Source organism: Psammomys obesus, unplaced genomic scaffold (assembly GCF_907164565.1).
Source record: "Psammomys obesus unplaced genomic scaffold, mPsaObe1.curated_primary_1811, whole genome shotgun sequence".
Classification (NCBI taxonomy): Eukaryota; Metazoa; Chordata; class Mammalia; order Rodentia; family Muridae; genus Psammomys; species Psammomys obesus.
Window position 1 is genome coordinate 7,031,572 of NW_026596158.1, and position 10,309 is coordinate 7,041,880.

At 47.6% G+C, this 10,309-nt stretch overlaps 1 protein-coding gene across 1 annotated transcript; it reads right to left on the reverse strand.

The window, feature by feature from the left end:
- Positions 1 to 652: 652 nt before the first annotated feature.
- On the reverse strand, positions 653 to 9,917 carry Ccne1 (cyclin E1). The gene is made up of 12 exons (XM_055594915.1): positions 9,739 to 9,917; positions 9,201 to 9,252; positions 9,007 to 9,094; positions 8,669 to 8,737; positions 5,001 to 5,149; positions 4,749 to 4,884; positions 3,251 to 3,397; positions 2,480 to 2,575; positions 2,141 to 2,275; positions 1,910 to 2,021; positions 1,650 to 1,807; positions 653 to 1,248 (listed from the first exon to the last, which is right to left on the reverse strand). The coding sequence occupies exons 2-12, from the start codon at positions 9,221 to 9,223 to the stop codon at positions 1,126 to 1,128; spliced, it is 1,236 nt and encodes a 411-aa protein (XP_055450890.1). The 5' UTR covers positions 9,224 to 9,252; positions 9,739 to 9,917; the 3' UTR covers positions 653 to 1,125.
- Between the last annotated feature and the right edge of the window lie 392 nt (positions 9,918 to 10,309).

A 10,309-nucleotide genomic window follows, 5' to 3' on the forward strand; every position in this document is an offset into this window, starting at 1 on the left:
ATACACACTAGGTCTCAAGAGAACAGTGGCCCTGGGTGATTCCATAGCCCATCAGTTAACAAACTGTAGTAAATGTCCTGACTTTCACTTCAACTATGTAATTCAGCTTTGCACTCCTTCCCCCTTTCTGTCTATTGAGAAAGGGCCTTCCTAAGTGGCCTAGGGTGGCCTAGAACTTTGGGTTCTCCCATGTGCTCGGGACGGCAGGTTTGCACCAGTGTCTTAGAAGCAGTTTTAGACTACTGTGTCATTTAGACAAAATCTCTTGTATTCTTCATACTTGGCTAAGGGTGAAGAACATGAACTATAGCCCCATGACTTTTAACTAGTCTGGAGAGGAGAGAGATGTCACTATTGAAACTCCCAGAGTGTGAAACCCTTTCATTAGCACAGCCTATGATGGCTGCATAGGGCATTGTGGAAGAGCCTTGTAGACACCTATGAGACTAGAGCTTGCTAGCTCTAGCACCTAGGCTACATAGCAAGCTCTAGGCCAGCATGGGTTGCACTGCAAGACTGTCTCAAAAATTAATGAACCAAGAAAACTTGGTAGAGGGACTCGGAAGGGCTTCTAGGTTCTATTACCAGACAGAATAAAAAAGCTGCTTCAAAGATAGTATTATCTTTATTAAAAATTGATAGATATAGCAGCACTTACAAAACAAGAGTTCATGAAAGGCAGGACATGCTGTCAGCTGACAGTGGAAAAGGGTAGCTTAGCCCAGGCTGTGGCACTGCATCCCATGCTTACCCACAACCACCTGTCCCACCCTATGCAACAGCAACCCATAACACCCGAGCAGAGGCCAGCAGCGACGTGGCCTCCTTAATTTCAAGCTTTTGTCATCTGTGTGAACAGTCCAGTGAGTCAAGTAGCACCTTCCTTAGCAGCTTCTGGAGCACTCAGTGGTGTTCTGGAGGTGGCTGGTGTACTTGACCCTATAGTTAAAACACCTAGCATTCAATAAAAGCACTTCCGTCCAAGGCATTGTGTAGACCCCGTTGCTCTGAAGAGATGCACTTTTCCACAGAGTATCTGCAGGGCCTCCTGACCTCCAAGGCAGCACAAGGAGCTCCAGGCAGCTGCTTCTACACCACTGTCTTTGGAGGTGATGGCAAGTCTGGTCATTCTGTCTCCTGCTCACTGCTCTGCTTCTTACTGCTGTGTGGGGGTGTCAGGACCCCACTGGGAGGAGGAGAAATCCTGTTTTGTTCTGACAATATGGCTTTCTTGGCTTGGGCTTTGTCCTAGATAGGAATAAGAGGGAAAGTTGTTAAAGTAAAATTAAGTGTCATTTCACTTGCTGTATGTTTTTAATTAGAGATGAGAGGGAAAAACAGTAAAAATCCTAAAGTCAGCCAAGGCAGCAAATTTGTAATCCTACCACTTGGGAGAAAAGGCCAAAGACTTTTGAGTTCTAGGTAAGCCTGGGTTATATCTAGTAAGACCTGGTCTCAATAAACAGCCCCTTCCATCTCAAGTCTGGTCTGCAGATACTGAGAAAGAGATCTATGGACCAGAAACACTCTTAATGGAATCAGAACTGGTTTCTCCTAGGCTCCCTGGAGCCTGCCTGAAGAAAAATGAGGTTGTTTAGGTGACATTGATTAATGAGCACTTGTCTGATGAGTGCAAGGGCATTACTGACCAGCAAATCCAAGCTGTTGGTGTGAGTCTGGATATTGTGGGAGTCTTCCATGGGAACTCCCCGGAAGTGCTTGAGCTTGGAACTTCCCATCTCCCGGATAACCATGGCGAATGGAACCATCCATTTGACACACTTCTCTATGTCACACCACTGATATCCTGCCAGTAAAGAAGTCAGAGGCTCAGTCTACAGCTGACAGCTGGCTTATAGGTTGATGATACCTTGTGTGGCTGAACTCACCATGGGAAAAACCAGCATACCTGAAACTTTCTGCATCAACTCCAACGAGGAGAAATGATACAAGGCAGAAGCAGCGAGGACACCATAAGGAAACTCTAAGCAGCCAACATCCAGGACACAGAGATCTAAAAGCTAAGGGAAGATGGGAGCGCTAAGACAGGTGCCACATGAAGCTTCTAGAAGCCCCGGGTGAGCTGTGGTGCCACCTCCCTCCCACACACACACAGTGGGGAAGCAGAAGGCCCACGTACCTCTGCGATCTGCACGAAGACCTGCTGTGGGTACTGAGGTACCAGCACTTCCCCTGTGTCATTCACATAGGCCACTTGGACATAAACATTCAGCCAGGACACAATGGTCAGAGGGCTCAAACGCCACTTAAGGGCCTAAAAGGAAACAGATGATAGTTGTGCAAAGTTCAATATGTAGTCGTAATTCCTGCCACATGTCTAGCTGGAGAAGACCCACTGGGCACACCCACACCTTGCATGGGAAAGATAGGTGTGTACTTAACCCCCAGCTGAAGAGTTTCTCTCTCTCATACACAGAGAGGGAGAGAAAGAGAGGAGAAAGAATAATGTGTAACCTGCCTTCATCATCATTAATTCCATGGTAAGAATTTCATCTCCGGAGCAAGCACCATCTGTAACATAAGCGAACTGATGCAACTTTGGAGGGTAGATTTCCTACAAGGGAACAGAAGGAAGATGCTATTAGCAAGAAACCGTTCCTGGCAGTTTCAGATTAGGATGTGCACCCAAAATGATTCTAGCATGCTGACACAAAAAGACTTAATGCAGGTTCACTTCAGCAACCCAAACATGTTATAAAAAAGTTAAACCAGCTGGCTGTGGCAGCCTTTAATCCCAGCACTCCAGAGGAAGAGGCTGCCAGATCTCTGAGTTCTAATAAGCTAGAGCTACAAAGATCCCGTTTTAAAGAAAGGGGGAACTCCATGAATAAATGGACCCAGACAAAAATAGAACCTTAAAATTGTTTTGAGAGGGTCTTGCGTGTGCCATGCTGGCCTCAAACTCCCCATCTTTCTTCCTCAACTGTTCAAGTGCTAGGATCACAGGTGGGAACCACTATGCCACAATTTTCAACCTTTTCAGTTCCAAGTTCAATTATTCTTAAAGTAACTACATTAATATAGACAGTCTATGTACTTGCTCCTTGTCTTTATCCTTGGTTGGTTCATGTCCACCCCCCTAATTACTCCCCCCACATTCTCTTCCACTATGTACCATAACTTTAGAAAGCTTTGAGTTAGAATTCAAGAAATATATGACAGTTGACTGTAGGGCCAGAATTTAAGAAATAATGCTTATTAAAATAAAGAACATTAGGGAGTTGTTTACCTCAAGTTTAGAAGCAATAAATAAGGCTGAAATCCCAATAAGCTGCAAAAGTGTTTTTATGATATTCTGTTGTGACGCCATGTAACGATCAAAGAAGTCCTGTGCCAAGTAGAATGTCTCCCTGTGGAGCTTATAGACTTCACACACCTGGAAGAGGGTTCCATGTTAGAACAGCTTCTTGAGGGACTGCAGAAACAAACTTGCTTGAGTTTTGACACAGTAAGGATGCTAACTGCTTTTGTGAAAGGCTACTCCTCCTAAGCACAGCCCAATGAGACCCTGGAACTGAGTGTGCTGTGCAAGAACAGATCAGACAGATCAAAGTAGCATTTTCATAAAAGACCAATTCCCCACTCCGCAAAGCCTACAGTTCTCAAAGAATGCAACCTCCCTCACAAGTTTTGCTGTGACTCAGAAGAAATGGAACTTGCTATGTAGACCCAGGCTGGCCTCGAACTCAGAGCTCCACCTGCCTATGTCAGCAGAGAATTATTCTAGGTCTGGTACCCAAGGGTGCATATAAGCTAGGGACACTGGCTTTCCAAAGGGTGATGCCCCCACCCATTCGGATTACTGACACCCTCTCTTATACACACACTTTTTGAAGGTGAACCCACAGAGATGATTCTTCCATCTCCACTTCTTACTCACCTACAGGCACCTACAAAGCTCCCTTGAATCAAGCACCACGAGTCACAGTTCACCCCCAGTAAGACATCCACCCCCAGTCAAATCTCACTTCCTTTGGTAGTACTGGGGTCCCATGCATGATAGACCATCATACTAACCACAGCTAGAATCACAGCCTTTAAATTTCACTCAAAAAATGTTTAATGATTATCTTGGTAGTCTGTCATACTTTTAAAAATCTGCAATGTGTTTTTTGTTTGTTTCTTAAACTGTCTGGAATAGAACCTAAGTAAGGCCTAGAATATGTGGGCAAGCACCAATTCAGCTTCGTATACTTGTTTACTGATATCATATAACAATCATATATTGTTTATATGATTCTCAACATGGTTAGAATAAGACAGCCTTCTGGGAGAAGAAAATGGACCCCAGGAATTTAAATGGGTACATATGAGGTCTGACTGCTGCAGATAACCTGTTCATGTATGCCTACAACTAATGACAGCAACCATATCTGGTGTGTATATTTTAGTAGAGAGCTTTAAAAACAACTTAGCATATATAAATGTACATATATGGCTCAAATTATAAACATTAATTTGTAAATATTAATAAAATTTATTAGAAAAAAAACACCTTTGTAACTGTTCATACTTAGGAAAAACAATGAGATGCCAACTTTAAAATGTCTAAGGGACAAAATTATTTCAGAAATCTCAAGAGTTTAGAGAAAAGAAGAAATACCAGCACAACATCTATACTAGGCAGCTTGAGGGACACAGAATGTGCCAATGCGATTGAACACACAGAGAGATCACAACAGCACAGAAAGTGGGGATGCCCGAGCAGCAGGGACACTCAAGCTCACCTCCATTAGCCAATCCAGAAGGACTGCACGCATCCTTGCCTGCAGGAGGGGGTGGCGCTGCAGAAAGTGCTCATCTCTTAGGTAAGTCTTTTCCTTGTTTAACATGATCCTCCAAACCTCTTCTCTGTTGCCCCAGCTGTAAAAAAGAAAAACAAGAAACACAAAAACCTCAGATGCCAGTCTGCATCCACACAAATATGGACCAGAAAGACAAATGACATCCAGAAGCCATGGGTCAAAATCAACACCTACTTCAAGACAGGAAGTGGGGAAGCTCTGGGTGGTCTAATTTTCCGAGGCTGAAAAGCAGTCTTGGGGTATTCAAGCTCATCGTCCTCTTCTTTGTTAGGGGTAGGGATGAAAGAACAGGGGTCCACGCATGCTGAATTATCATCCCAAGGCTGCCAATAAAACACATGGCGATGTGTTAAAGGCAAACCAGCAACATGCCCATTCATAGACTGGTAGATGGGCTGGGCTCAGCATGCTGGCCTTGGTTAAGATGGAGGCAGCATGGATAAACAAAAGCCACAGGCATGCCTCAAAGCTTCCTTGTCACTTCTGTAACTAAGGAAATGTGGAAATTAAATGAAGTATTTGGGTGGCCAACTGGACCTTAGTAATATAAGGTTGGCTTATATTACTAATGAGTCCATAGAGATCATTCCATACCCTATTAAAAAGCCCATGTTTTTATCTGTAAACTCATAAAGCTGGAGACCAGGGGTTGGAGGGATGGCTTAGAGGTTTAGAATACTGGCTGCTCTTGCAGAAGACCTGCATTTGGTTCCCAACATTCACAAAGTGGCTTATAACAGTGTGTAACTCTAGTTCCAGAAGATTTGTCACCCTCTTCTGGCCCCCGCAGGCACCAGGTAAGCATGAGGGGCAGACATACATATACGCAGATCACTCATATAAAAATGTTAATCTTTAAAACAGAGAGAACAAAGGTATTAAGCAAGTAATGATTCTGCTAGTGTGAAAGCTTCCGGAATCTTAGATTTGCATCATTTTATGTATTGACTCATTCTTTTGTTCACAGGGTCTTGCCTATGTAGTCCAGGTTGGTCTCCAACTCATGGTCCTCCTGCCTCACCTCTTAAATGCTGGTTAGAAGAACACACCACCATACCTGGCACCAACAGATACCTTATTTAAGCCCTTGCAGCACCCAGGCCACTTTCAGAGGAAGCCCAGATTTCCAAGCAGTGGGAAGAGCAGAGCTGCATAAAGCTCCTCTCTGCTCAGTGTAGAAAGAATTGGGCATGCAAATTATCCACAACAGCTCCTGCCAGCTGTGCAAGAAAGGCAGCTTCCTTTCAGTTCCAGCTTTGAGTGTTTGGTATAGCATCACTGGCCCTCACTCAGAAGGTTCACATTACTACTATAGGAAGTTGCTCTTCATTCAAGAATGAGTTCTTTTCAAGGTACAAGCGAGGTGCCACCCTCCATGGCCAGATGGCTGGCACATCTGGGAACAGGCCTTTAGAGATAAACTTTGTAGTTTCCACCCTGCAGTTCATAGACAAATGGGCTCCAAAGTTAGCTTTTCTAGACACCAGTGGATAAGGCAGAATAAGTTAAGTCTGGTTTTGAGTGTACATCAAGTCTCAGAAGAAGCCAAATCAACATAACTTTGAGATCAGCTGTTACTATGGATTTTATCCTTATACAATATGGATTTTTTCCTTATGCAAAACAAGTAGAGAAACGACTGACTAGTATTCAGCTTGAAATAAGAAAGTTATGTCTTGATGGGGGTAGTAGCTCAGACCTTTAATCTCAGTACTCAGGAGGCAGGCTATCGATGAGTTCGAGGCCAGCCTGGTACATAGGGAGCTCCAGGCCATCCAAGGCTACACACTGGGAGCCTGCCTCACAAAAATAAACACTAAAAACCAACCAACCAAACATCCCCAAATACAATAAAATAAATAGGTTTTGTGAAAAAAGTAATCAAGAAAATGGACATGAAAAATAGATTTTATATGACAGGGTGCTCTTTTCACTTAGAATAACTCGGGTGGTAGCGTGCATGCTTCTAATCCCAGCACTCTGGAGACAGACACATCATTGAGTTTGAGGTCAGCCTGGGTTACATTTAGGGACTGTGTCTCAAAAACAAAAAGAATCAAAAGATCTTTGTGGGCTTTCAGTGTCATTGAGTTTAATATGACTACTCTCACTGGCTCAAAGTTGGTACACTGGATGGAACTCAAATAACTCCACAGAAAAATTCTATTCAATTAAACCCACAAAGTTAGCTGTACCTCAAACACTAGCTTCATGAATAATTATAAAAAAAGAAAATACTGTATGCCAGTTATTTCTAAGCTATCTACTCTTCAAACTCATCTCTGAACTATGAAGATGCTTTTTCATGGCAAAGACTGTGACAGTCACAACTGGACCCTTGCTATTACTCTGTCCATGTGTGGCAGCATTGTAAGCTGCTGTTATCCCTGGGAGCAGAAGCGAGCCTGAATCTTGACAAAGCCAACACCGATGGCCTGGTCTCATTTTCACTTGGACATTTCTGAAGATACAGCTGGCAACACCAACAATCTCGAATTCTGCAAAGCATGGTTTATCTAATAATAATAACTCAATGTGCTGAAGGTTTTAAGGGAAGAAATGGGAGAAAAAAGAAATGTGGGATGCATTTTCGTTCTGCAGGGGCTATTTTTTCTAACAGGAATATAAACTGACCCCCCCCCCTTTTAATATCTAGTGGGAGTCCTCCCTAGAAACGCACATTACTGCAGTCCTAGCTGGCAGGACATCACCGCTCGGAAGAAAGGCATTCTTCAGAACCAGCTGTCTCTCTTTGCTCTACAAAGTCATTGCTAAGCTCTTTGGGAAAAGGGAGATGAGGTCAATAGAACACTGTTCCTGCTCAGCTTTATCTGTGATGAAGGCTGAAGGTCTCACCAGTCACTTTGGAGATAGGCTGCTTCCCCCACTGGAGCCATAACTATAGTCTACAGCCATTTCTGGAGGCAAAGAGATAATACAAGCTCTCTCTGCAAGGATCTTCTGATACTATGATACCATGCTGCATGTAGTACTGGCAGGCACTACACAGGAGGGACAGAAGAAATGGAGAAGCCAGTGAAATACTGGTTCACACTTATGTCATTACAGACCCTTGCTAAAGCCATGTAAAGCCCAGACAGCAGTGGTCAATGTAGTTAGCTGACGGCAGAACATTCTGGGTCACAAAGACGAAAAAAAATTTGATTTTTGTTTGTTTGTTTATTTTGTTTTTCAAGACAGGGTTTCTCTGTGTAGCCTTGGCTGGCCTTGAACTTACAGAGATCCGCCTGCCTCTGCCTCTGCCTCCTGGGATTAAAGGCATGTGCCACCACTGCTGGCCTTGGTTTTTATTTTTGCTACAGGATCTCACTGTATGGAACTCAGGTGGCCTGTCTTTGCTTCCCTGCTTCTGAGATTAAAGAACTGTACCATCATGCTTGGCAAAAGAAACGTTTGAAATCTAACCTAAAGGGGTGGAAGAAGCCCGTATTTGACAAAAAGCCACAAGTATGAATGAGAAAGTAGTTGGGAGCCCTATCCCCCAAGTCTCTAGTCTTTGGCAATAGAACTGTGGGCCCAGCTCTGCTCTGGGCTTGCATGGATTCTGGGTTGCCTTCTGAGTCTTAGCTTCCTCCTGGGCTTAGGGAGGACCAAACTGTACAATGCCCATCCTGGTTCCTCCAGATATCAGTACCTGTATCCCCAAAAGTGCCATTCAGGAAACATAAACCCTTCCCACAACCCCAGCCCCAACAGAGACCAGGCCACACTGACAGGCTCCGAGATTCAGCCATGTGGCCCGCGGCTCTGGTTTGGGAAACTTGGAAGAAAGAAAGCATGGAACTCAAGAGGCAGAATACCCTGTAGGTCAGCAGACCTACCTGACTGCTATCCTGGCTTTTCACAGTCTTGTCAATCTTGGCAGTTTCTTCATCTGGATCTTGAAGAAACTAACAAAAACAAAACAAGAAAAAAATCCCGATCTACCAAGGGAACACACGGGTGCAACCCAGAGACAAAAAAAAAAAAAGAAAAAGAAAAAAAAGAAAAACACGGAGAGAAAAGGGGGGAAAAAGTTTGTTGGGTTATGAACGACGTTCAAATAAAAGAAACCCCCCTCAATTATTTCTCTTTAATAGTAGGTGGGAAGACCCAAATTTGGTACCCAGGTAAGATGGAATGGGGGGGTCCCTTCCCAACCTGTATCCTTTGTACTCACAACGGCCACATTTGCCTTCCTTTTTCTGGAGCGGACTGAGAAGTCGGGGCCACCTTCGTCTTTCATGTTGCCGTGGTCCTTTGCATCTCTGCAGAGGCATGGTGTCACGGAGGTGCTGCCCCCCCAAAATCTCAGACCGCCCCTCCCCCACCGCTACTCACCCTCTCCCCTCCCGCAGCAGTGAGTCCACTCACCTCTCCTTCCTTTCCCTTGGCATGGCTCAGGGCTAGGGCTCGAAACTCAGACCTGGGGACACACCAAGCAGGCAACGTGGTGAGCACGGCCCACAGAGGGGACCCGAGTCCTCCGGTCCGTCCAGGGCACCCCTCCCCCCTCCCTCGCGGGCGGCGGCGGCGGGAGCCTCCCGGGCCCGGAGGACGGCCGGGAAAATGGCCGATGGGCCCGGGTGGCTTGTCACCCGCGGCGCCTCCGGCAGCCTGCGACCCTGGGTCCGAACCTGAGGTTGGGGATGGAGGCCCAGACGCCCTTCGAGAGGACCCCCCCCCAACCCCGATTCATCACCGCCCTCGGGACCGAGACAGCCTCAGTGTCCTCCTTCCACACCTTCCCCTGACCTGTCTCTCACAGCCACCCAGGCGAGGGCACCCCGAGCTGATAACTCGTGGGACCGGGTGACCCGGCTCGCCCCACCCCCACCCGGGCCCGGTCCGGTCGGACTCGGTCCGGACGCTTGGTCGTCGCGGGAGTCCCGGGAGTCCAGGCAGCCCGTACCCGAAGCTGTGTCCGCCGCAGGCAGGCGCGCTCGAGCGGGCAGGAGGCCGACGGCTGGCGGGAAGCAGGAGGCGGGAGGCGGCGGCCGAGCGCGCGGCGCTGGCGGGATCCGCGCCTGCCCCCTACACCGCGCTGGCTGCCGAGCCGGCTGCTCCTGCGCCCGGCTTCGAGCGGGACATTTAAAAATCCCAGCGCGCGGCACCGGCCCCGTCCCGCCCTCGCGCCCCGCCCCGCGGGCTGTGGACCCCTCAGCGGCCGCCGGCAGCCCGGGGGCCCGCCTCATCGCCGCGCGGGCCAGCGAGGCGCTCTGGTGGAGGCGTGGCCTCCGGTGGGCGTGTCCTGCGGAGTGGGCGTGCTCTACGGGAGGGGGCGGGCCCAGATGACAGGGCCTGCGCGCCGGAGGGCGTGGCGAGGACGTGGTGGGTGGGGCCTGCGCGGGGCGGGACGCGGGAGAGCCGGCTGGCGCGCGCGGCTGCGGGGCAGGCTGGTCGACGCGGGAGAATCTTGGCGCGAGTGCCCGAGGGATTCAGAGGGTGCGGGGCCGCGAGGAGCCGCGTGGCCCGCGCAAGCG

What these genes read in the sequence shown, in the direction of transcription:
- Ccne1 (XM_055594915.1), bottom strand. Translation starts at nt 9,223, where the DNA reads ATGCCAAGGGAAAGGAAGGAGAG. An exon ending in AAAGCCAGGATAGCAGTCAG is followed by an intron (nt 5,150 to 8,668) that starts GTAGGTCTGCTG and finishes TTTTATTGGCAG; the next exon opens with CCTTGGGATGATAATTCAGC. An exon ending in TCCCCACTTCCTGTCTTGAA is followed by an intron (nt 4,885 to 5,000) that starts GTAGGTGTTGAT and finishes TCTTTTTTACAG; the next exon opens with CTGGGGCAACAGAGAAGAGG.